Genomic DNA, 27487 nt, shown 5'->3' on the forward strand with positions numbered 1-27487 from the left:
TTAAGAGAGATGTTTACCTATTTTCCCTTTCTTAAGATTTTTCCCAGGAACAGAGAAAAGAAGGAGGTAGCAAAATGTTAAAAGAGAAAGTAGACTCATGGTGAATATGTTACCCCCAAATCATAGTATGAATCTATGCCGGGGTCAGTGGCTCATGCCTGTAATCCTAGCTACTGGGGAGCAGAGATCAGGAGACTCAAAGCCAGCCCCAGCAAATAGTTCCTGAGACTCTCTCTTCAAAATACCCAACACAGAAGCAGGGCAGAGTGGCTCAAGTGGTAGAGCATCTGCCTAGCAAACGTGAGGCCCTAAGTTCAAACCCCAGTACTGCCAAAAAAAAAAAAAAAAACCCCAAAAAACTATTCCTTGCAAAAAAACCCCCCAAACCGGCTATTGATGAAGTTATAAAGAATACTAGTTAAAACAGGCATGATAATCTGCACTTCCTTCCAGTATTCCTTTTCTTCAGTTTGCTCAAACAAGGTTAGTTCTACATCATCACTACAGCTCAGTCCTACAAAATAGAAGATGGTATTTACTTTAGATCTAATGAACCCCAAACAGAGGTCGTTTCTTAATGCCTATGGCTGTTTTCTGCATGCAATTCATCAAAAAAAAAAAAAATACACACACACACACACACACATGTGTTGAGAGGTAGCTTTTAAACCTTTTCCCACTTACATGTCAAAGTTACCAATGTAAGTAAGTCAAGATGGGAAATATTAAAAGACAGTAGAAAACACTCTTAATGTAATAAGCTGGATCAGCAAAACAAACAATCAACAACAACGAGAACCCCAAGAGTTTAGCAATACCCCATTAGCTGCAGGAGACAAACCATCTTTTTAAATGACTTAGCTACTTCAAAAATATAATTCAAATTTAATTAGAAACAGGATGACATAAATAATGTAACAAATGGTAACTCAAGTTCCTCTCGTGATCTTCCCCTCCCCTGCAGAAAAGTACAGGGAAAAGAATGATTTTCAGTTTCATTTGTACATGGACTTTCAAATTTCACATTCATGCTTCTGGAGAAAGCACCACTTCAAAATAGCACTGCAACGGTTTCAAACACTAAACTTTTTTGTGTGACTTCTTCAGATTGTATAAGCGTTAAAAAATTTAAAGTGTTTTTGAAAAGTAATGTAATTTATAGATTTAGGAAGTTTTCAAGCATATCAAAACACTAGGAATTTAGATACGGCCTCATATTACAACAGAAAAAAGTAACAAAGTAAACAGGTCGGATCCCAGGCCAAAAAAATGTAAAGTAGACAAAAGCACACCAACCCTTTCTGTAAGGAGCCCTTTTTCTCCCTCTGTAACTTGTCCTCTGGGTGGTACTCTCTCCCTCAGACCCCAAAATCCTTGTGCTCTCTGTCTTAAAACATGTTCTCTGGAAAGCAATGTGAAATGTACATGTACTGAGGTCATCGAAACCAGTAACTTCAAGTATTACTTTTATATGGTACTTTTATATGATACAAGTATTACTTTTACTAGGCAGGCGCTCTACTACTTGAGCCACTCCACCAGCCCTCAAGTATTACTTTTATATGGTACTTATACTTGAAGTAAGACCAGAGTTGTAGCATCAGCTAGTAAGTAGGTGTGATTTCATTGGTGCTTCTGAAACCTCAAGGTAAATAAGTAACACTCAGTCTACAGATTAAGTTAGGCCTGAGGACAAGGAAATATACATTAAGGTAAGCCTACCAATTAGTTTGACCCATAAGATTTTGATTTTATAGTACAATTTTTTTTTTTGTAGGTCTGGGGTTTGAACTCAGGGCTTCACGCTTGCAAAGCAGACACTCTACCACTTGAACCACATTTCTAGTTCATTTTGCTCTGGTTACTTTGGAGATGGAGTCTCACAAAGTATTTGCCCGAGCTGGCCTCAAACTGTGATCCTCCTGATCTCAGCCTCCCAAGTAGCTAGGATTACAGGCATGAGCCACCAGCACCTGGTTATGTAGTCCAGTTTTTTTTCCAGTAGCATTGTAATAAAACTATCTCTAAACTGGAAACTATTCTCTTACGAAAACACAGTACCCTCTATATTTTATCAACAAAAACCTCTCAAAGCAAGAAAACAATGCTTTAAACCCAAAAGGAATCTGAAATAAACTGAAATGGGGTTATAAGCTGCATTTGTACATTACTGGAATTTTCTTTAAAACTATTAGAAATTCCACTTTTGAAATAATGCACACGGATGCTTCTATAGGTACACCTGGTTGATTATCTGAACACACTTCTAGGAAGCACTAAAGAGAGTAATGAAGGGGCTGGAAGTGTGGCTCAAGTGGTACAGTGCTTACCTAGCGTAAGAATCTGCTTAGGTCAGGTCCTTCTGTCACAGAATTTAATCAGTAGTAACTGCCTTACTAATTCGATTCCCATACGCTTGCTTCATTAACTCAGCTTAATATGATAAAAGTTTCTATTAAGTACAAAGGATTGTTATCCTCAACGGGGCACAAATTCTGCTAGATGCCCTCATTCTGGAGCTGATTACCCAAAACAGTTATTGCTTCTCTGAACTTTTAAGCTTCTTTTTCCCAAAGCCCCCTCCTAACCTGGCCCCTTTTTAATTAGCCAACTGCACAGACTGTGAGTCCAAAACACACCCAATACAGGGGCAGGAGAGGGACAGCATGGTTTCAGATAAAACCCCTGTGGACTTCCCACCTGGTGTGCATACCTCTCAGATTTCCTGGTGTCCACCCTTTGGCAGAAGTAAATTTTGCCTTCCTTATTGACTTCTGAGTAGTGTCATCTCTCTTGTGACACTGCAATATCTTAAAGATATTTCTAACACCTAGCAAGAGCAAGGCCCTGAGTTCAAACACCAGTACTGTCCCCCACAAAGAGTGATGAAGTATGAGGGAGATACCATGTACGCAAGACTTGTAAGCCACCAGAAGTTACTGAAATCCCTCAATCTTAATTTAAATTTGCTAGAGCAAATCACTTTCTCAAATTCAACCACTAGAATTATGCTGAAAATAGAGAATTTTATTAATGAATTTTTAAAAATGTCAGCATTTCTACCTTCCTATGTACAACATAGAAAAACATGAAAATGTAACAAGGGTGAACAGTAACTGCTTTTGAATTGTTTCTAGAATACAGAGAGGAACCAACACAAATGACACTCAAAATGGCTAAAATGTATTCACATGTTGTGGCAGACACATGGACTTATTATCCAAAAGCTAGTCATCCCTTCCCTCTTACACTGAAAAAGAAACAAAACAACCACATTTTAACAGTCAGGGATGGCCACCTGACACAGAGACACAAGGAAGCCAAAGAGCCTTTCCCAGTAAGAGTGGGTCAGACTTGCTAGGAGAAAGCCCCTTTACCGCTTGACTTTCCGCCTTCTTGAATGTGGATGGAAGACATGGTACAGCCCCTTAGCCACACACAATAAACATGAACACAAAGGTCTGTCCACATGGCAGACCAAGTGGGAAAGTGAAGGAGACAGAGACACAGAGCTACCTCTCAGGTCTGCACTGCCCTTCTCTGTACTTCTTAGTGCATAAAATACATAAAAGCTATCAGATTAAGCTATTTTAGTACAGTTTTCTGTTTCTGCAGCTACATGTATTTGTAGTGGATACAAATACAAAAGTCTAATGTAAAAACCGAGAGTTATCCTCACCAACTTCTCAAACATTCTAAAAAGAACCTCAATCACAGGTTCATATTTTTTTCTTAATTAAAGATAAATAACATGTAACAAATGCAAAACAGGGAAAGAGATGATAACAGTGAAACTCCAGATTCCAGTACAAATAAAAATAATGTAAGACTGGGGAGGAAGAAGGACATGAATGCAATACTACCCAAATATGAACTGTATCTAATATTTCCTAGGTGTCCATTTCAATTATGAAAAAACAATGTTTATTTCTTGAACAGAAGAAATTCTAATCCAGTCTTAAGTCTGAACCTTCAAACTTGGGAAACTTTCCTTCAGGTCATCAGCAAGGGCCTTGTCAACTTCATGTAACATTTTAATAAAGTCTTCCACCTGTGAGTCAAACAAAAGAATTAAATAATCATACGGGAGGAAAAGGTAACTTTAAAGATGCTAATATCATTAACCATGAAAATGCTCTACCTGCAGTTTCTAAATAGTCTAACAGAAATGACATGCCAGATCCTCAGATGATAACAGTACTTCCTGCACAGACCCCTGAAACATTACAAAGGAAGTGACTATCCCTAATCATTTGGTTTAACTCTTGAGCTAATACTTACTCTCCTGCTGCTTCCCCTTTGGGGTGCATTACTGGAGTCTTGTCATCCTCCTTGCTGACATGCCCCACCAACCCCCCATACCCTCATTCCATTCTTCATTTTTTTAAAAAAGTTCCTAGTTTGAAACTGCCTCCAATGGCAGCAAGAGTGATGTGATTTGAAGAACCATAAAAACCCACAAATGATTCTAAGAATCTTACTTTACAATAGAAAGGGCTATTATAAATTCCAAGTTGATTCATTCCTCTTAAAATAAGCATCAGACTCAGGCCAGACATGATGAATTATCCAGCAGCCATCTTTCCAGCAGGGCATTATCTCATGTAAAGTGTACTATCTTTTTTAACAATGCCTTCAAAAGACTGAGTTCTTACTTGGAGACATTTTATTTTATACTCCTGTGATGTTCAGCCCCCTATACAATCTACCCATGCTCACCACAGGGCTATAGAGAGGAAGGAGGTTCTGAAATGCACAGGAACATTTCTGTTTGTTTAACTGGCCCTCCTTTAGTCCACGAGACACAGTCTCCTAAAATAAAAAAACCAAAAAGATCTAATGTCAAAAAAGGAAGTTTTCTAACGCTGTTATTTGGTGAATAAATACAAATCAGTATATACAATTCCTTACTTGTCCTACAGGCACCTCAAATATCTCAAACTGAACTTAACATCAAGAGGCCTCTTTAGTACACATTTTAGTGCAGGACTCCATCCTGCACTAAACCATAAACTTGGACACGGCCCAGACTTTTCCTTCTGTCTTGCTGTTGGTCCTCCTCCTAAGTGTTCAGTTCTACCCTGCTAACCCTTTTTCTTATCCCACCCTCCTCTCATCATTTAGGCTCTCATTATTTTTCAGGTTATTCTTAAAGATTATTAACTTTCAGAGCCCATCAGTTGGGCTGCTGGCATCTAGTCTCAACTCTCTATTTCTTCCTTTCTATTGCTTTTGGAATAATCTTTCTAAATTGATTGTATCACTTGATTCTTAAAAAAGACTTATCCATTTCCTCAAGAGTAAGTCCAAATTCCCTAATGTGGTGTGCAAAAATTTTCATGATATATCCTTGGATCTATACTTAGACCACCTTCCAGTTTCTTAAAAATAAACTTGTCTATCCTTTACTCAAAGAAAACCGAAAAACCAATGACAATTAGGAAAATAGTTGCAGTGAATATCAAACAGATATATTACCAAAGAAGTTCATAAAAATAATCAAAATGAATACATGAGCTAGAGAGGTAGCTCAGTGGTACAGGGTTTGCCTAGCAAGTGCAAGTACACAAGGCTCTGGGTTTGAACACTTGGCACAGCTTTAAAAAAAAAAAAAAGGCCAGGTGCCAGTGGCTCACACCTATAATCCCAGCTTCTTGGGAGACTGAAATTGGGAGGATCAAAGTTTGAAGCCAGCCAGGTAAATACTTTGATACTTTGTGAAACTCTATCTCCAAAATAACCAGAGCAAAATGGACTAGAGGTGTGGCTCAAGTGGTGGAGCAAACTGCTTTGCAGGTGCAAAGCCTTGAGTTCAAACCACAGTGCCACAAAAAAAAAATAAAATAAAAAAGGAAAAGAACAGACATATTTATGAAGAGGAAACACAAATAAAATACAAATACATGGACAGATGTTCTATCTCACTAGTAACAAAAATGCAAATCAAAATAAGGCACAATTTATCACCTGTTGAACTTTACTTAATATAAAAACTGTAATATCCAATAATAAGAGACAAGCAAAAACAACATTTTCACATGTCAAAAGCATTTTGGCAATATGGTCTATTGACATACATATTAAACATCAGTTGCTGTTTTAAAATTATAAGTTAATGATTTAAGATTCTTCTTTATTTTCCCAAAATGAGCAATATAGTCATACTACTTTGGTATTAAAAAAGTAACAGCAGGGCTATGTAGCTCAGTGGTAGACCACTTGCCTAGCATGTATGAGATGTATGAGTCCCTGGGTCCCACACCCAGAACTGCAAAAAAAAAGCACACAGTAATAGAAGGAATGGGGGTGTAGTTCAGTGGTAGATTTCTTGCCTAGGCATTACACCTTGGTCATCTCCTGGGTCAAGCAGGATTTGCTCCCAGTACCCCCTTCACCATTCTCACCCCCCAACAAACCATAACATTAATGAAGTTTAGGTCTTTAAATAATCCATACTTTCTTTTGCTGAAGAAAGCACCAATACTTCTTTCCTACCTTTGTTAATGTCTGAAAAATATTAGAAAGAAATTCACATGAAATATCCTTTAAGATTTTCAAGTGGAAATCATCTTGGGTTAAATCAGACTTTTTAGTTTCTTCTGTGTTAGGCTCTGTTGAGTTCTCTGATTTCTTCTGACAATGTTCCATATTTTGAAACACCCGAATGAGGCTGTCAATTAGAGGAAGATCTACTGTACAAACAAATCAAGAGGCATGAAATCAGCCAGTTAAATCTGGTTTTCATTCATATAAGACATCATAGTTTAGATACAATGGTAAACAAGATGATTAAGGCATCGGCCTTTTACATGTTCAAGCATGTAAATAAATCAAATAGACACTTCAGATTTTGAGACCCTGCCTCAAAAATAACCAAACAGAAAGGGCTGGTGGAGTTGATCAAGTACAAAGCCCAGAGTTCAACTGCCAGTACTGCCAAAGAAAAACAAACAAAAACAACAATAACAACAAAAAACTTTAGACAAAGCTTTTTAACGTTACACTTTATTAAGTTAAACAAAGTAAAAATCAGTCTGGTATTTTAAAAAAAGAGTCATCCTAATTATCCTTAACAACTAAGCATACAGGGCAGGGAGGCATGGCTCAAGTGGTGGAGCACCTGTCCAGCAAGGGGGAAGCCCTGAGTTCAAACCACAGCACCACTAAAAAAAATAAATAAACCTCAGATTCAAAATATATGTTGTAGCAAGAGCATGCTAAAAGACATCTCAATCAGTTTCGATCATTGATTCTAACTTTACTATTTCTGCTTAATAGTTATAACTCTGGGAAAAGAAAAGTTTGCTATAGCATTGAACTAAATTGAAAAAATTCAACTTTACATCCAAACTTAAGTCATTTAATGTCATGGAAATGACATTTAAAAAAATTAGCAACCAGGGAAATCTTGTATTTCTGAACTCAAGGTCATCTCTTTAGAGCACCTCTCTGCCTGGCTGCTTTACTATATTCCCCTTTTATCCCCTGGTGGTTTTTTACCACCAACATGACTCTAAATGCCAACTCCATGATTTCTTTATAGGCAGCATCAATCTATACCTTTTGCCTTTTCTTCTCAGCCCTGACTCTACAGCGCCCCCATTCAAGGATTGGGGCAGGGCAAGGAGGAGGAGAGTAAAGCAGTGGCCTGGAGTTAAGTGAGCATCTACACTTTCTGCTCCAATCATAAGAACTGTACATGGAGTTTGGGGCAGGTGGGGATGCAGCAATAAATACCTAGTCCTGTAACATCAAGAATGGTCTATTCCTGGTATTATAAAGACTCTCTATATGATTTTCAGAAGAGTTTATATATATGTATTATATGTACACTGTGTGTACATATTAAAAAAAAAAAAAGACATCAAGGAAGAAATAATTCCCATGTGGCAGTCTATCCCCAGAGCAGTGGCCGCATACCATGGAGGCTTATGATCAGGTCCAGGAGGGGTCCCTGAGGCTGAAAGGTGTCACAGAGCTCAACGTGACCAAGCAGAAAGAACAAGGAGAAGCAGCAGTGCCTGGACAAGCGAACCCCAGCCAAGAGGCCTTCGAGAAGATGCAGAAGCAGCAAATGGAAAGGATCCAGAAGAAAGCATCCAAGACCACAAGCAGAAAGGGAAGGACTTCAGCAGACACCTGGACAAGCTCATGGAGCGAAGTCAGCTGTGGAGGAAGTAGTCTCCCGGGATAGCCCACTCCCCACACCCCCATGCATCTTCTGCTGGGGCTGCTCCCCACCCCGCATCCGATTCCGGAGCCTCATTAAATTACGAGTGTACTTTCAACAAAAGAGGACATCTACACTCACTTAACAAATGACGTAAGAAAGAGAAAAACATTTGTACTAGAAGATGCTAATTTTTCTCTCATTTCACATAAAATCAAGTCAAAAGAAACCACTAAGGTTTAGAAGATAGGAGCAGTGTAACAAATGGCAGCCCAACATTTGCATTTCTAGCTCAGGACTAACTATTCACTCATCACCTAAAATTCAACATGTTTAAAACCAGTTTTCCTTCCCTCAGTAAAATACAACTTTTTTAGACAAGTATGCTAGAAATCTTTTATTTTTCTCCTCTTGCCTTCCCCATCCCATCTACCAGCAAAAACCTGTTGCCACTACCTAAAAATGACCAGAATCTGACTATTTCCCTCCCTACTTTCACTGTTACTACCTTGGTCCTTTCCACCTTGATGCAAGTTATAGTATCACTTGGCTCAAACATCACAACAGCTTATCTCCCTTTTGTACCCATGTTTCAACCCCCCCCAACACATACCCCCCCAAAAACCAGTAAGACAGGACTGGGGATGTAGCTCGATGGCAGAACGTAGCTCAGTAATAAGAGTACCTGCCCAGTATGCACAAGGCCCTGGGTTCAAGCCTTACCATTGCAAAACAAAACAAATTAGAAAGACAACTCAGAAAGATCTGATTCAAAATTAATATACAGAAATAAATAGCTTTCATGAAATTCCAATAGTCAATAGAAGAAAATAAGTTATAGACAACATATAAAATGTGCTATATGTTATTTTATATGGATAAAATAACCTAGGAGTAAACAGGAGTAAACTTAGTAAGAAATATAAAAGCTGTATACGAAGAAAATCCACTTCTGAAATAAGATATGAACAAGTGGACAGGCATAGCATGTTTCTGGATACTCAATAAATTGAACATGATCATAATAAAAATTAAAATATCAAAAATATTTTGGTTTGGTTTTTTTTTTTTGGCAGTACTGGGGAACGAACTCAGGGCCTCATGCATGTGCTGGGCAGGCACTCTACCATTTGAACCACTTCACCAGCTCCAAGTTTTTGGTTTGAACTATTAACCCAATTCAGCATTAAATAAGTAGAACAATCAAAAACACTGAAAAATTATATGGGTGGGGGACTAGCCTAACCAGTAACTAAAACACTATGTGTGCTGATACATGCATAGAGCAATGAAAATGAGTAAGACATAGAGGAATTTGGAAAGTAGTGATGGTGAAGCAGGATGATTCACTAAATACAACAGTTGGGTAGTCATCTTGAAAAAAGGTGAAATCATATTTCCTATGTGACATGAGAATTCTGGATGGATCACAGATTTAATTGTAGTTATAAAAATGATTCTATTAAAAAGGACAAGTGTTTGCACAAGAAAACATTCATTTCATATTTGTGAATGAAAAACATTGGTTTAAAAAGCAGGACAGTAATTATCTGTAGATGGAAGGATTACAAACACTGCTTCCTTGATGCCTTTGCTTGTGTGTGCGCGCTGGGGATTGAACTCAGGGCCTCCTAAACATGCACTCTGAGATATACCCCTACCCCTTCTTTGATAACTTTTATAAGTTTTATAAGTTTTTTTGTATGGAACATGTAATATTTTTTGTAGTTAGAGGAATAAAAATATATCTTTATAAATGGTAGGGAGAAGAAAACAAAACAAAACAAAACAAATGAAGATTACACACAGGCCTGGAACTTAAATCTGATAGGTTCCAATTAAATTTAATGAATGGAAATGATACTTACCTTTTTCTGTCTTTAGGTATTCCTGTTCAGCCTGTGATGCATAGATAGTAGACAACACTGAAAACACAGAGGCAAGCACAGTTTTCTGTTCTTGTAGTATGATTGGTGGGTCATCAGACTGGCAGAATTCATGGCAGACCAGGTCAAAAAGTAAATCCCACGTGTCTTTTCCAGTATCAGGACACTGTACTTAATAAAGATTTTAATAAAATGGTAATTTAAAAATAACAATTAAATGAGTCACTATGGTCTATCCAAATAAACCATCTTACCAATTGCTTGTATTCCATCATCCATTGTGGTAAGTAGCTGTAAGATACGCATGTAAACATCAAGCCCTTCTGGGTTTTCAGAACTAAATACAAAAAACAAAAACACTAATCAATTAACTTTACTGTCTAGAGAACTGCAATCATTCATTCATTCAACATTTACTTTATGCTTGCCATTAACCTAGGGGCTGCAGATAAAACAGGCAACCAAACGAAGTCTCTGCTCACTAGAGTTTACGTTATAATGTAACAGAAGCAAACAAACAAATTTTATGTAACATAATCACACACAGGACAAGAAAGAAAAACTCTTTTTGGCTGTATCCTACAAAAGCAACAATGCACAAACCTGCTAGGTGAGACTTCACCATTCTGGCTTACTGGAGTGATCAAAACAAATTAACTGAGACTTTTACAGTAGGAAAGTAAGGCCCATAACACAAAGTACTGACAATACTAATGTTCACAGAATTATCCTAGCTTCCTAACTGAGAATGCTAAAGCCATAAAAGCATTTGTTTTTTAAAAGCTTTTTGTGCGTTTTCTTGCAGTATGAGGTTTGAACTCAGGGCCTTGTCCTTGCAGATGCTTTATCACTTGAGCCACACCTCCAGTCCATGAATAAATCTTTTGATCAATAGTTTATATTTTCAGAAACTCAAAATGTTGGTTCTCTAATTGAACAATTAAGCAAAAAGATAGTGAACAATTAAAACAATGGTTCAGCAAATATTCATTTAAGTACTAACTATGCTAGAGGCTGGGAAAACAGGTGTGTAAGATGTTACCTCTACCATCATAAAGTTTAATAGTCTAAAAATAAAGATGATAATTAAAATAAAATGAAATGAATTTAACACTAGAGGAAGTTCCAGGAGTTGGACAACAGAGCAAGCATACTTAATTTAGTTTCAAAGGTCAGGGAATTTATCTTAAGAGAAATGATCTTTACATGGAAATCCACAGATGCAAAGAAGCATTTGAGGTAGAGGAGACACTGCACAAAGTTTGGAGGCAAGAAGACCTTGAGTCAGTTGAAGAGCAGGTGTCCAGGCCTGGTTGGATATGAATGGGATCTCAGAAAAAGTCAGGATCATGGCTTGGGGGTTGGCTAGCCATGGAAAGAAGGAGGGTAGGGAAGAGTCGGTAATGGCTTCCCCATTTCTCCCTCTTTATCCAAATGGGATAATGCCTGTATCATTTGTTGACTGAAAATACTGAAAGAACAAGTTTTGGGGAAAGATGAAAAGTTCAATGCTCACTTGATAAAGGACATAAAACTAATAGCTTTTAATATAGCCTAGTAAGCACTAAGAATGCACTATTAACCACTAAGCAGATCAATTCAAATATTAATTTTTCTAGTGATTAGTAATAAATTGCTTCAATGACCTGTAAGAACTAATAGTCTCTTGTGGCAAGACATCAAAGTCCCCAAATCAATCTGCTATCCAGACTGGTGTATATACACAGGAGCAAAGAACCAGAAAATAAATATATTAAATTAATTGGAGTTGTTAAAATGCTCAACATAAAATAAGACAAGAAAATCTTTTCTCTTTGATTTTTTGAAATACATAAAATTACTGAATAGTGAACTATAATTAATATAATTAAGTATAATTAATAGTGAACAATCATCTGTAACTAAATGATATCAGAACAAGTATTTTGTATCTTTGTGCTTTTCGAAAAGAATAAATACAGTATCAATATAAATGTTAGCAGTGAATCAAACCTAACAAAGATTGTACTTCAGCCTGACAAAAGGAAACTTTTATATTTAAGACTATTTCTAGCAAATGCATTTTTCCACAACATTTTGCGTAAGAGTTCACCTACCGTACTTGTTTGGCAGCTTCAAGGACACAGGGCACAATTCTAAACACTGGCTGCTCTTCAGCATCTTCCTGGGGCTGGTCCAGAGGCTGAGCAGCCCCATTTTGAATCCATTCCAACATTAATTTCTCATCCAAATCAAAGAGCTTGTCCACAACCTCCCCCACCTTCATCAACAAGTCAACTGTAGACAATAAAACAGATTTTGAAATGAGAAATAAAATGTTTGAAGAAATAGGGTTAAAATTCTTAAAATCTATTCCAAGAAAGCAAAATCTTGCCAAAGCAGTACTCATTTCTAGGGCATTTTGCTTTTGTTCATCTCCTTTGTTTAAATTTGCTGATCTTCCTTGATTAGAGGGGGATTTATCAGCGTCATGGGATTTTTGAAAAGGAATAACCTGCAGTGAAATCCTTTCTTTAGCACTTAGCCTTTTTTCTTTTAAAGCGACTTCCAGAAATAGTTACATGGTTTCCTACAATTAAGTATAATCTGAAAATACTTTTTAAGATTCCATGGTGACTTACCATTCGTTGAACTTGACATGATGAAGCAGATGCTCTCATAAATAGCTGGATGTTCCCGGATCCTTTCAACCCAGACACTGGCCACTTCTGTCTGGGAAAGGCAAGTAAGCAACAACCTATATGATAAATGTGAGCTTAGTAACTTTTAAAAACTCAAGAATTAACTATTTTTCTAGATTCCCTTATGGGTGATTTTGTGGACTCCACAAAAAGAGAAAAGCATACCTGCTTGTTTCCAGCAGAGTAGGTGGGTCAGAATCATACAAACAATGCAGTAACACCTGCCTACAAAACAAAAAAGTTAACTACATGCTTGCATTGCTCGCATTTCAAACATCAGAGTTTTCATATGGGTTTTTTAAACATTTTTATTGTGAAATAAGGCATATATGCAGAAAAGCTAGTTAATAAGATAAAAAGCTACAGTTAATGAATAATTATAAAACAAACAATAATATTTCTGAGAAACAGAGCTGTACTACTTATCTGCAGCCTCATGTGTCCCATTCCTGGCTTTTCCAACAATCACTTTCTTGTTTTGCCCTACAGGTCCTGTATGTAGAAGAGAACTAGTCTCCAAGAAGTATGAAAGCCTTTTAATCACAGAGGCAATTCTTTATCATCTAGTCTGTGACACTGCTCACTAAATCTAATTTCCCAAACTCTGGCTCTCTGAGTCCTTGGAATCCCTATGCCTAAGTTATTTTGGATTCTGGTCAGCTGCTCCCACCTCTAAGTTAAGCCCCACAGATTCTCCTAGATTGCTTTCCCCCTATTGACGATTCAGGTCCCTGTGTTACTAATGAAGAAAACAGGCTTAAATTCTGACTCATATCCATACATTGTGGGGAAGCCCCTAGTCACACAAACACACAATGAAGTTCCTGTAGTGCTCATCAGGACAAAGGAAGCACTACATTTCATATTCCCCCACTTCTGCTAGGTATTAGGATTTCCTTGGGGATATGAAACATCAATCTATTTTGAAAAATGTTAATTGTTATGTAATAAGACTTACCCAAGATTTTTATCATTGCTGATGGACACACATATCTCCTGGAAACAGGCCATATTACCTAAAATTCCCACACAGATTTCCTGCCAAATCAAATTTCACAGGTCACAATGGCTCCAAAGTGAAAGACATAAAATAACAACTTGTACAGAAACTTTCAATGAGCCAGGTTTAGGTGGAGGAAAAGGTGAGACAGGGTACAGAAGCATACCACCCACACTCTAAATAACCAGATTATGGTATTTGAGAAGGAATAAAAGACATATACACAAGAAAGACCAAAAGCAGAAGTTACAGAAGAAATCCTATGGATGAAGTAAGTCTTACGGGAATAACTTACAAGACTAAGAAAGAAAGCACCCTAGCTGTAGCACGAAGTGGGAAAAAAGCACAAAGTAAATATAGTAGGTAATAAAGGATTGACCACCATGGTGAAGGATTAGACTCAGTATGGGAAGGTATGTGGAGCCATGAAGGGTCTCAAAGAAGCAAGACAACAGACTGAAACAGTAATTTAGAAAGACTACTATAGCAGTAAAATGCATAATGTATGGAAAACAATTGAAAGAAATAAAAATCTCCCTCAACAACCACAGTTCATGTTCACTAACACTTACTCTGACTAGGTACTACTCTAAGCATTCTCCATGTGTCATTCCATGTAACTTAGAAGGCAGGACTATAATTAGCCCCAGTTTTCAGATGAGGAAACTAAAGCACAGGGAAGTTAAGCAACTGGCCTAAGATCTCTAACCAGGAAACAGCAGCAATCCCGAATCTGACCTCCTAACTACTGTTCTTTAATGCACCTCAGTAATCAAGGTGTAGGAAGAAAGGAAAGAGCACTGCCGGGGGTGATGGGAGGCATGGAAAAACATGAAATTGAGGAAGTCTCTCAAGGTGAAAACAAAACAAGAGGGGGTAGGGTGAGGTGGCACAATGTATATATATGTAAGTAAATATAAAAATGATAAAATAAACGGAGAACAGAAAAACAAAACAAAACAACCTGTTGGGGTTGAGTGCAGTGGTTCCCTGCTTTAATCCCAATTACTTGGGAGGTAGAGACCAGTAGAGTAACAGTTTGGGGCCAGACCAGACAAAAAGTTCCTGAGACCCCAACCAATAAAAGGTGGAACATCAAGGTCCAGGCCAGACTGAACATTAAAGAAAAGTCCTATTCATAAAATAACTAAGCAAAAAGAGCAAGGAGGAGGATCCAAGATGGCGACTCAGACGCAGAAGCAGACAGCATGAGCTCTGTAAATCAAAAATCTTGCTGAGATGCTGGAGCCACACTTGGCAGAAATAAAGCACCAAGAAGAATCAAAACTTTGACACCCTGAACCCCCAGCCCATACAAAGCTTCTCTACACCACATTACACTGAGAAAACAGGAGGGCTGCTGTGTCACCAGACACCAGCTCCAAACCTGCTTGGGAGACATCTGGCAGCCCAACAGGTGAGCACCAAGCATGACATGGTATCCCACAGCCACCCCTGGATAAACCAGTATAGCCCCCCGGGCAGACTAATCCTCCACCCAAAAAAAAACAATAAACAAGGAACGGAAAACTAACACACAGCAGATGGGTGGGGTGCTGTTAAGTGCACTGGAGAAGGGGCGAGGAGCAAGGAGCTCATCTCCATGAGAACTTTCAGTAAACAAAGACTGGAAAGGCAGAAGGGCCAACAGCAGGTAGGTGATAAGCCAATGCCTGAAATAGGGCAGGTAGCGGTCCACAAAGAACATTGCCTGAGCCAGTGAGCAACATCCAAAGTCAAATGACACCGCAAAATTGAAAAACAATCACAAACCATCATAACACACTGACAGCAGCGGGCTGGATGACGGATCACTGACCTTGCCCAAGAGAAAGGGGGCGAGGCAAAGAAACAAGCCCCCAGCAAACCAACACAGCGAAAACCCAACTCCAAAGCAGGATGGCTGGTGGGCTACAGCGCTGATCTCCCGAACCTGAGGACAACATACAAACTTAAACTGCCAGACCTCACTGAGGGAGGAGCTGACTAAGCAGCTGCCACTGAAAGACAGAAGAAAAACTGGTGAGACTCCTCAACCACCTGGCGAGACTGAGACAGAGCTTCTGCTTAAAGACCAACACCAGGACTAGATGCTGAAGGAGTAATACCAGAACTATTAAGACTGAAATTCTATTGTTTCTGAACCTGGAGTTTTGTTGTGTGTTTGTTTGTTTTGTCTCTTGTTTTTGTTTGTTCATCTCTGCCAGTTGATTTCTTTGGTTTTTTTTTTTTTGTTGTTGTTATTTTGTTTTGTTAGCTTTACTATTGTGAGTTAGTTAATACTAAATTACATGCAGACAAGGGACAGAAAAAGCATACATACATACACTAAGCTAAAAACCCAATACACTCACAAAGTTAAAACAAGGGAAAGAAAACAGGTGACTGAAACCACCAACAGCCTATCAAGAACATAGTTACACAGTACCAAGTGGAGTGATGGGAAGACGAAAAAGGGATGGAAACCATTCTCACTCCCAAAATAATTTAATACAGGATTCAGAAGAAAATGAAGAAAAAGGATACCCAGTTCTAGACTCCAACAAAACAGAGATAAACGATGCCAAGGAACCCAACAAAGCCCACAGGAACATCCTCAAAGAAGATATCCTTCAAGTTATCACTGAGAATTTCACGGAGATGTTATTAGACATGGTCAACCAAAACATACAAGAGGCACTCAAGAAATTCCAACACACCAAAAATAAAGAATACAAGAAGACACAGAAACAAAAAAATTAACTCATAGGAGCCCTAAATAAACACAAAAGTGAAACAGAGAACACTATAAATAGAGAGCTAAATGAATTAAAGATGAAAATAGACAATATTAAAGGGAAGTGACCCATGATGAGGAAAACCTCAGAAAGAATGAAACAGAAATACAAAACACAATGGAAGTCCACTCCAGCAGACTAGAACAAGCGGAAGACAGAATCTTAGAACGTGAAGATAAAATGGAAATTAAAGGAAAAACTAAAGAGCTATTAGTCAAACAACTCAAGATCTGCAAAAAGAAAAGGCAAGAACTCACTGACTCCATCAAAAGACCAAACCTGAGAATCATGGGCATTGAAGAAGGAGAACAGGTGCAAGCAAAGGGAATGCATAATATATTCAACAAAATAATAATAGAAAATTTCCTAAACCTAGAAAAATCTCTGCTTCCCCCAGGACACCAAACAGACTTGACCAAAATAGAACTACCCTACGACGTATTATCATTAAAACAATAAGCACAGACACTAGAGAAAGAATATTGAAGTCTGTAAGAGAGAAAAAACAAATAACATACAAAGGTAAATCCATCAAAATCACAGATTTCTCAACGGAAACCTTAAAAGCAACAAGCGCAGGGAGTGAAGTATTCCGGGCATAATGAAAATAACTTCAAGCCTAGGATACTCTACCCAGCAAAACTATCATTCAAAATAGTTGGAGCAATAAAAGTCTTCCATGATAAGTAGAAACTAAAACAATATATGACCACCAAGCCACCACTACAAAGGATTCTTAAGGAATTCTGCACACAGAAAATGAAAGCAAACAAAATGATAAGAGGACAGGCAGTACCAAACCGCAGGAGAAGAAAAGATAAGGAATCAGAGAGTAACACTGATTCAGCTGCACACAATCAAACCCTTAAACAACAAAAACAACTAAGTGACAGGAATCACCACATACCTATCAATACTAACACTGAATGTTAACGGACTTAACTCCCCCATCAAAAGACACCATTTGGCAAACTGGATTAAAAAGGAAGATCCAACAATCTGTTGTTTACAGGAGACCCATCTCAATGACAGAAACAAGCACTGGCTTAGGACGAAAGGCTGGAAGACTTATCAAGCCAATGGCTCCCAAAAACAGGCAGGAGTAGCAAAACTTGTATCAGACAAATTAGACTTCAAACTTACATTGATCAAATGAGATAAAAAAGGACACTCCATAATAATAAAAAGTGAAAATGCACCAAAAGGAAATAATAAATTATCAACCCATATGCACCCAACATCAGTGCACCCAATTTCATCAAACATACTTTGAAGGACCTAAAAGCATATATATATATATATATACACACATATATATACGTATATATATAAACGTATATATATGTGTGTATATATATATATATATATATATATGTATATATATATATATAGACTCCAATACAGTGGTAGTGGGAGACTTTATTTTTTATATATATATTTATATACGTATATATATGTGTGTGTATATATATATATATATATATATATATATATATATATATATAGACTCCAATACAGTGGTAGTGGGAGACTTTAATATCCCCCCTATCACTAACAGATAGGTCCTCCACACAAAAAAATCAATACACAAATTCAAGCACTAAATCACACCACACCATAGATCAAATGGAACTAGCTGATGTCTACAGAATATTTCATCCAACTTCTGCATAATATACATTCTTCTCAGCAGCCCATGGAACCTTCTCCAAAACTGATCATATCTTAGGGCACAAAGCAAGTCTCAGCAAATATGAGAAAATAGAAATAATCCCATGCATTCTATCTGCTCATAGTGTATTAAAACTAGAACTCAACAAAAACAACAGCAGAAAATATGCAAACAACTTGAAGCTGAACAACACATTGCTCAATGATCAATGGGTCATTGATGAAATAAAGAGGAAATAAAAAGTTTCCTGGAAGTTAATGAAAATGAAAACATGACCTACCAGAACCTATGGGACACAGCAAAGGCAGTCCTGAGAGGAAAGTTTAAGCAATGAGTGCATATATTAAAAGGACAGAAAGATCTCAAATCAATGACCTAATGCTACATCTCAAATTCCTAGAAAAACAAGAACAAGCAAATCCCAAAACAAGCAGGAGAGAATAAAAATAAGGGCCAAAATTAATGAAATAGAAACAAACAAACAAAAAAAACCATACAAAGAATCAACAAAGTAAAAACCCGGTTCTTTGAAAAAATAAACAAGATTGATAGACCCCTTGCAAACCTGACTAAAATGAGGAGAGAAAAAAATCCAAGTCAGTAAAATCAGTACTGTAAAAGGGGAGATAACAACAAACACCATGGAATTCTAGGAAATTATCGGATACTACTTTGAGAACCTATATTCTAATAAATTTGAAAATCTTGAAGAGATGAACAAATTTCTAGATACTTATGACCATCCAAAATTGAACCAAGAGGATATTAACCACCTGAATAGATCTATAACACAAAATGAAATTGAAACAGCAATAAAGAATCTCCCAAAAAAGAAAAGTCCAGGACCTGATGGATTCTCTGCTGAATTCTATCAGACCTTCAAAGAACTAATACCAACTCTCCTTAAACTTTTCCACGAAATAGAAAGGGAAGAAACACTGCCTAACTCATTTTATGAAGTAAATATTACACTCACCCCAAAACCAGACAAAGACACCTCCAAAAAAGGAGAACTATAGGCCAATCTCCTTATTGAACACTGATGCAAAAATCCTCAATAAAATAATGGCAAACAGACTCCAACAACACATCAGAAAGATCATTCACCACGACCAAGCTGGCTCCATCCCAGGGATGCAGGGGTGGGTCAACATACGCAAATCTATAAATGTAATACAGCACATTAATAGAAGCAAAGACAAAAACCACTCGATCATCTCAACAGATGCAGGAAAAGTCTTCGATAAGATCCCACACCACTTCAGATAAAAGCTCTAAGAAAACTAGGAATAGAAGGAATGTACCTCAACATTGTAAAGCCCATATATGACAAACCTACAGCCAACATAATTAATGGAGAAAAACTGAAACCATTTCCCCTAAAATCAGGAACAAGACAAGGGTGACTACTATCCCCACTCCTATTCAACACAGTCCTGGAATTTTTAGCCAGAGCAATTAGGCAAGATGACATGATCCTACATCTTAAAGACCCAAAAAACTCTATCTAAAAACTCCTAGACATCACGAACAGTTACAGCAAGATGGCAGGATACAAAATCAACTTACAAAAATAATTAGCTTTTCTATACACGAACAACAAACAAATTGAGAAGGAATATATGGAAACAATTCCATTTACAATAGCCACAAAAAAAAATCAATACCTAGGAGTAAACTGAACAAAGGATGTGAATGACCTCTACAAGGAGAACTACAAACCCCTGAAGAAAGGGATCGAGGAAGACTACAGAAGGTGGAGAGATCTCCCGTGCTCATGGATTGGTAGAATCAACATAGTAAAAATGGCTATCCTACCAAAAGCAATCTACATGTTCAATGCAATTCCCATCAAAATCCCAATGACACTCATCACAGAGATTGAAAAATCTACTCTAAAGTTCATTTGGAAACACAAGAGACTGCAAATAGCCAAGGCAATACTCAGCAAAAAGAGCAATGCTGGAGGTATCACAATACCCGACTTCAAACTATATTACAAAGCAATAGCAATAAAAACAGCATGGTACTGGCACAAAAACAGACATGAAGACCAGTGGAACAGAATAGAGGACCGGATATGAATCCACACAGCTATGCCCACCTTATTTTTGACAAAGGCACCAAAAACATACAATGGAGAAAAGACAGTCTCTCCAACAAATGTTGCTGGGAAAAGTGTTTATCCGCCTGCAAAAAACTGAAACTAGACTCATGTTTATCACCCCATACTAATACCAACTCAAAATGGATCAAGGACCTTAATATCAGACCTGAAACTCTGAAGTTAGTACAGGAAACAGTAGGGAATACCCTGGAAGCAATAGGTATAGGCAATTACTTCCTCAATAGAACCCCAGCAGCTCAGCAACTAAGAGAAAGGATGGACAAATGGGACTACATAAAATTAAAAAGCTTCTGCACAACAAAAGAAATGGTCTCTAAACTAAAGAGACCACCCACAGAGTAGGAGAAAACATTTGCCAGCTATACATCAAAGGACTGATAACCAGAATATACAGGGAACTCAAAAAACTAAACTCTCACAAAATCAATGAACCAGTAAAGAAATGGGCAAGTAAACTAAACAGAACTTTCTCAAAAGAGGAAATTCAAATGGCCAAAAAACACATGAAAAAATGCTCACCATCTCTAGCCATAAAGGAAATGCAAATCAAAACCACATTAAGATTCCACCTCAGCCCTGTTAGAATAGCTATCATCAAAAACACCACCAACAACAGGTGATGCCATGGATGTGGAGAAAAAGGAACCCTTGTACACTGCTGGTGGGAACGAAAGCTAGTGCAACCACTCTGGAAAACAATATAGAGGCTTCTTAAAAATCTAAATATAGACCTGCCATCTGATCCAGCAATCCCACTCTAGGGATATACCCAAAGGAATGCTACTCAGGTTACTCCAGAGGCACGTGCACTCCCATGTTTATTAAAGCATTATTCACAATAGCCAAGTTATGAAAACAGCCAAGATGCCCCACTACTGATGAATGGATTAAGAAAATGTGGTGCCCAGCAAGTGCAAAGTCCTGAGTTTAAACTCCAGTACTGCCAAGAAAAAAAAAGAAGGGAGAAAGTAGTTGAACATGACTCCTAGGTTTTAAGTTGCCTCATTTCCCTAGTGAGAGACATTAGTCCTACTAACAAGAAAAGTGAAAATGAAGTATATAAAAGGACACAATGAGGCTAGGTTCACTGGCTCATGGCTGTAATCTCAGTTACTTGGGAGGCAGAGTTTGGAAGGATTGCAGTTCAAAGTCAGCACAGATAAAAAGTTAGCGAGATCCCTATTTCAGTCAATAAGCTGGGTAGTGGCACACCTGATATCCCAGCCCTGAGTGAGGTCATAGGTAGGATGAATGCAGTCTGAAACTAGCCCTGGCCAAAACACCAGACCCTACCTGAAAAATAACTAAAGCAAAAAGGGACGGGGGAGTGGCTCAAGTGGTAGAATACGTGCCTAGCAAGCAGGAGGCCCTGAGTTCAAACCTGCCCCCCCACCACTGAAAAAAACACAAAAGAAAAAAAAAAAATGAAAGGACACAGTGAGTTCATACACTATAGTGTTTCCAAACTTGCTGGAACATAAGAATTGCTCGGGAAACCTGTTAACAAAACAGAACTCCAAGTCCCCTCTCAGTTCTACCAAATCACTCTAGGGTAAAGCCTGCGGAGCTACTGCTTACCAAGCATGCCAGGTGATTTTGATGATAAGCGTGGTAGCCACATAAGGAATCTGGTATAAGAAAATACAGCATGCAAGGGAGGGAGTGCCTGAAGAAAGTTGGAGATGTGAAACCAGTTACCAGAAGGGTAACTTTGCTCTACAGGCACAGGGTTGCAACTTCAGTGTAAAGAGTAGAGGAACTCACTAAGGAAGCAAATATAAAGAGAAGAAGAGACCAAGGTCTGCACCTTTGAAAGAGTAGGGGCAGAAAACAAACACACTTCCCTTATAAACTAAAGAGGGAATAAGCAAACTTTGATCCAAAGACCAAGCGCCTCGGTGCTGGCTGCATATCAGAGTGATATGTGGATCTCATGAGTAGAGCTATGACCTCGTTCAGGTTTTAAAGTTCCCTAGGCAAGCTTTTTTAGTGTGGCTCTGGTCTACAGCACTAGCATCACCTGGGAACATATTAGAACTCCTCAACCCTACCCCGGACCTACTAAATCAGAAACTCCAGAGGTAGGCTCCGGAGACAGGCTAAAGCTTGAGAGCCCATGTCCTAGGTGATTGTAATGTGTGGCCAAGGCTGAGAATTACTGCTGTAAAAGATTGGGCAAGGAGGCATATACAACTGCATGACTAATTTCTAAAAGGTGCCATTCCTGAGTTTATTTTAAATGGTAATCATGTATCAATATATTTAAGACAGAAAAATCTGGGAGAAAACCACAAGACAGTCAAATCTTTTCTTTTGAATATAAGGACCTAAAGAGAAAGTGGTTTATCAGGACCCAACTTATGCAGAGCACTTCACTAAATAAAAAATTTTTTTTTCATTTTTCTTTTATTATTCATATGTGCATACAAGGATTGGTTCATTTAAATATGTCCATTAATTTTTTGTTGTTGTTGCAATACTGGGGTTTGAACCCAGGGCCTCACGCTTGCGAGGCAAGCGCTCTACTACTTGAGCCATTCCACCAGCCCACTAAATAAAAATTTTAATTCAACATTCAATTTGTAAAAATATACTACAGAATTCTCTATTTTATAATCTCAAACAAAGTGAAGCAATACAGAAGTGTTATACTGGAGCCAAGTGTAGCCTCAAATCCCAGCTCCATTCTTAACTAATTGTGTGATCCTGCACTTAGCTTGAGACTAAGTTCTTTTATCTATAAAGTATTCCTCATAGAAGCAGTAAAACCAAATACTCAGTAGACAGCAGTTATTCGTAACTACATTCTTCAACAGATATTTGCTAATCCTTCATCATATGCATAGCACATAGCAACTTAAATGACAGTAAGGCACAGGACATTGCACAGTACATAAGTAAAGACCTCACATTTACTGTTCATCTATTGTTCTTGGGAGTTCACTATCAGTAATAACCACTAAGATCTTACTTATCTGGGGAGGAATGGAAGATAAGTACCACCTTGAGTAACAGATGTGAATACTGAAAGGGAAAGGAAGACACACAGAGAGATGGTAATGGCAGTATGCTGGTGAGATGGGACATAGATAGAACCATCTGGAGGGTACATTTTAAGTGGAAAGATGACTTGAGGAAGTCTTGAGCAACAGGATAACTTTACAGTGTTTTTTAAGCAACAAAGGATTTTTGTGAGTAAAAAAGTGCAATTAACTGAGAAACAGCAAGTCCAGGCACTGTTTCTCATTCTGTAACATATTAACAGCATGACATGGTTATACCTATCTGGTTTTCACAGCTGTTAAATGAAAGTACTGAGCTCTCTGATCCTGCCCACATCTAAAATTCTATGGCTTTAATAATTTTAAGTAGCACACTACCTAACAATGTTCAATAGACATATGTAGAATGATTTCCTGATTTACAGCCAGTAAGAAAAATCAAAATGAGAAAAATGAAATATATATACTTACTCTTAACCGAGGACACTTGGATTTTGCCAGTACTCCCATAAATATGTCAGGAGCATTAAATTCTTTGAGAAACAAAGCCACATCCTATAAACAAACAACGATTATTAATTTGGATGCTGAATATTCTTCTTCAAACCCCGTAACTACAGCAACCATAAAAAAATTTAATTCCATATACACTTCCTTTCAGATACAAGCAAAAATAATATAAGGTCAGGAATTATGTCAAAAAAGAAAAGTAACGATAAAAAGTCCTGTGGTATCTGGCCCCAAGACAAGGGGAACAAGTTCTTAAATTAACTATGATATTGCAGAGAATTACCCTTTTATTCTGCTCTGAATATATAAACCAAAATGGTTTTTGTACTCACCAGGAATTCTCATTAATTTACTCAAACACATTTTCTGACTGCCAGGTAATATGCTAGTAGCTGAGAAGGGGAAAAAAAAGGGGGGGGGGGGCGGGGGAGACACACAATTCCTAATTCCTACCCTCCAGAGCTTAAAACATGAGAAGGGAAATAGATGAAAAGTGCTATTGGTTATGTCCAAAAATCAGAACTTGTTTTGAAAACCTTCAATAGAAAAAAAAGATTTCTTTAAAATGTAAGTACTCTTCTTCCTAGTGAGTTTGCTCAGTGGGTGGTGCCTAAGGGGCACACCACAGGTGAACTTAGAGCGGACATGTGACCCCAAACGGGCCAAATCTTGCCCTAGGAATGTGAAATTTCCACAAAAACAAAATGACTTAGCTCTGGAGGGTGGGGAGTGAGGATGTGTGACGTAAAATACAGTCACGTGCCACATAATGTTTTAGTCCATGTCAGACTACATATATGACAGCGGTCCCATAAAATTATACTGCCTAGTAATGTAACTACTGTCTTACTTTGTGTTGGAACTCTCTTATGTTGTTCACAGGATGAAACTGTATTTACCTTCAAAGACAAAATTTTGGCATTTATAGCTCCTGGACTTCATTCCCTGAACCATATATTGGAATGATAACAAATATTAAATAACGCCTTTCATCAGAGAGTAAAAGAATGAACCTTTTTAAAAAATTCATTTGCCACCTCCTCACCCATGAGTCTTTAACTGTTTTACCTTCAACCTCATACCTCATCCATTGACATATCCCATACTCTGCAAATGTCATTCTCCATTTCTTCATCAAGCTCCACCTGCTGCTCCTTATCATCTGAGCTGCATTTTTCATTTTCAGGTGTAATGATCTTCAGTAATACAAAGAAAAGAAAAGATGACTAAAAGTATCCATAGCTTCCCAAGTAATATCATCATTTAGAAGACATAAGAAGACCATCTTCAAAGTATCTTCTTGGACAAAAATCTTGCTTTAAAAAATTAGTACCTTGGGTAGAGCTATTCATTCAGCATTCATGGAGTAAATACTGTTGCTAGGCACTAGAGTAGAAATACAGCAATGAATAAAATACAACCCTTTGCTTTCAAGCAATTTAGGGTAAGTGGTGGAAAGACAAACTGATAGGCACAACAGAAAAGGCTAAGTGACTCAACTGAATTATAGACAAAGAACTATGACAGCAAAAATGATGGACCAATAAACTACTCCTGGGAGAAATTGGAGGACAGTTCTCTTAAGATGTGATGTTAAACTGAATCTTGGAGGAAGACCAGGAGTTTTACATGTGAAAAAGAGCATTCGGAAGAAAACTGAAGAATTCAGAGTTCAGAAAGAATCTCACATGTTTGGGGATGGTAAACAGTTTATTGTTGACAGAACACACTGTACCATGGGCAAATAAGGAAGGAGAGGTTGCAAGAATCCCGGAGTACAAGCTAAGAAATATATATTTTGGGGACAGGGGAGGTGGCTCAAGACTGTTATACTAGCTACTCTGGAGAAGTCTCCTGGCGATTGGGAGGACTGCAGAGCCAGGCCAGCACAGACAAAAGGGAGACCCCTATCTCAAACAATGGGTGGGAATGGTAGTGTGTGTCTGTCATTTCAGTGGAGTGGCTCAGGTGACAGAGTGCCTGCTTAGCAAGAGCAAGGCCCTGAGTTCAAACCCCATTACTGTCAAAAAAAATTTTTAAAAAGGGAGGGAGGGAGGAAGGAAGGAAGATATATTTTCTAGTTCAAACTACTCAGGAAGTGAAGGCAGAAGTGGCAATAATGGCGCCGACAGGTTTAAGTTCTTACTGTACCCTTAAGCTTCTGTTTTCCAAGGTCACGGTCCTGCCTCGTCTAACTTGAATTCTGCTTCTGCCCCAACCTCCAATCAGCATGAGCCATAAGATCCTAACCAATCAGATCATGCCCAGTCTCACTGAGGGGTATTTAAGTCCCTCTCCCCTCCTCTCTCCTACCAGGCAACAAAGAATCTCTTGGCCAGATCATTCCTCTCCGAGTGGTCACTTTTGGGCCTACATTTGCCTACAAGAAGGATCATGGTTCAAAGCCAGGTATGATGGTAACAGACCGATCATGCTCCTAGGCCTGGGCAAAAGCTCTACCTGAAAACCCCTATTTGAAAAACAAACTAAAGCAAATAGGATTAGGGGGTGTAGTTCAAGTGGTGCCACCCTTGCAGGAATGAGGCTTGAGTTCAAATCTGAGTATAGCCAAAAAAAAAAAAAAAAAACCCAAAACCCTATGTGTGTATGTGCATACACACATATTTTTCTATCAGTAACATAAACTAAGATAAGTATTATAAACAGCTTTACAGAGAGAGAGAAAACCAGATTATTCTGACGGCCACATAAAAAAATGGACTGGAGAGGACAGAGACTGGAAGAATAAAACCATTTAGGGAAACGTGGGGAGAAGAAAGTTCCCATTTACTGAGAGCCTCCTAGATGCCAAACACCACACCAAGCACTTTGTGGTCATTACTGTAGGCCCCAAAAGGACAGAGGGGAAAGGGGGGGGGAGAGGGGGGAGAGAGGCAGAGGCTTAAATACCCCTCAGTGGGACTCAGCATGATCTGATTGGTTAGGATCTTATGGTTCATGCTGATTGGAGGTTGGGGCAGAAGGAGGATTCAAGCTAGACTTGAGGCAGGACCGTGACCCTGGGAAACAGAAGCTTAAGGGTGCAGTAAGAACCGAAACCTATCGGCGCCATTACTGCCAACAATTACAATCTCATTTAACTTATAATTAAAAAAAAAACCCTATATACACTAGTATAGGCATCATCATCCTGTTTTATAGAAACTGAACTGAAACGGAGGCTCAGAGTGACTTGCCCAGAGAAACGGGACTAGAAGGGGATGACATCAGAGCAGTGTGACACAAAGTCACTCTATCCTACAAGTCCAAGAGACAGACAAATTAGGGCCCGGACTGCAGGAGTGTTTGTGGGGCTGAGGAGCAAAACCCAAATCTGCAAGAAAATCGCATCTCTGCCATTTAACCTCCCATTGTGCCCAGCTCCGTGGAGGCGGCAGGCGTGGGGAGCGCGCCGCGCCCAGGGAAGGGTCATCGCGGGACGGTGGCCCTGGGGCAGCGCGGAAAGCCCACGCGCGCGCGTGTCCACACCTGGATGAGCCCGCTGAGGACGCCGAAGAGCCAGTGCTTGCTGTAGACCGTGCTCCCTATGCAGTCTCCTCCGGCTACCTCGTCCTCCTCCACGTCCCGGCTCAGCGGCGGGGGTGACGGGTTGCGGTCCATGGCTGGCGCAGGGGGAGCCAGGCCGGAAGCTGCGGAAGAG

At 38.7% G+C, this 27487-nt stretch overlaps 1 protein-coding gene across 2 annotated transcripts; it reads right to left on the reverse strand.

Moving 5' to 3' along the window:
* Nucleotides 1-3006: 3006 nt before the first annotated feature.
* Nucleotides 3007-27487, reverse strand: LOC109697563 (protein SAAL1). 2 transcript variants are annotated; one of them, XM_074042627.1, is made up of 12 exons: nucleotides 27316-27487; nucleotides 24909-25022; nucleotides 23788-23871; nucleotides 13696-13775; nucleotides 12903-12962; nucleotides 12678-12793; nucleotides 12153-12333; nucleotides 10311-10393; nucleotides 10039-10227; nucleotides 6496-6689; nucleotides 4720-4812; nucleotides 3007-4051 (listed from the first exon to the last, which is right to left on the reverse strand). In XM_074042627.1, the coding sequence occupies exons 1-12, from the start codon at nucleotides 27445-27447 to the stop codon at nucleotides 3959-3961; spliced, it is 1419 nt and encodes a 472-aa protein (XP_073898728.1). In that variant the 5' UTR covers nucleotides 27448-27487; the 3' UTR covers nucleotides 3007-3958. The 2 variants fall into 2 exon arrangements, with proteins under 2 accessions (XP_073898728.1, XP_073898723.1); XM_074042622.1 differs by having other exon boundaries at nucleotides 6496-6692; nucleotides 27316-27486.

Source organism: Castor canadensis, chromosome 1 (genome assembly GCF_047511655.1).
Source record: "Castor canadensis chromosome 1, mCasCan1.hap1v2, whole genome shotgun sequence".
Lineage (NCBI taxonomy): Eukaryota > Metazoa > Chordata > Mammalia > Rodentia > Castoridae > Castor > Castor canadensis.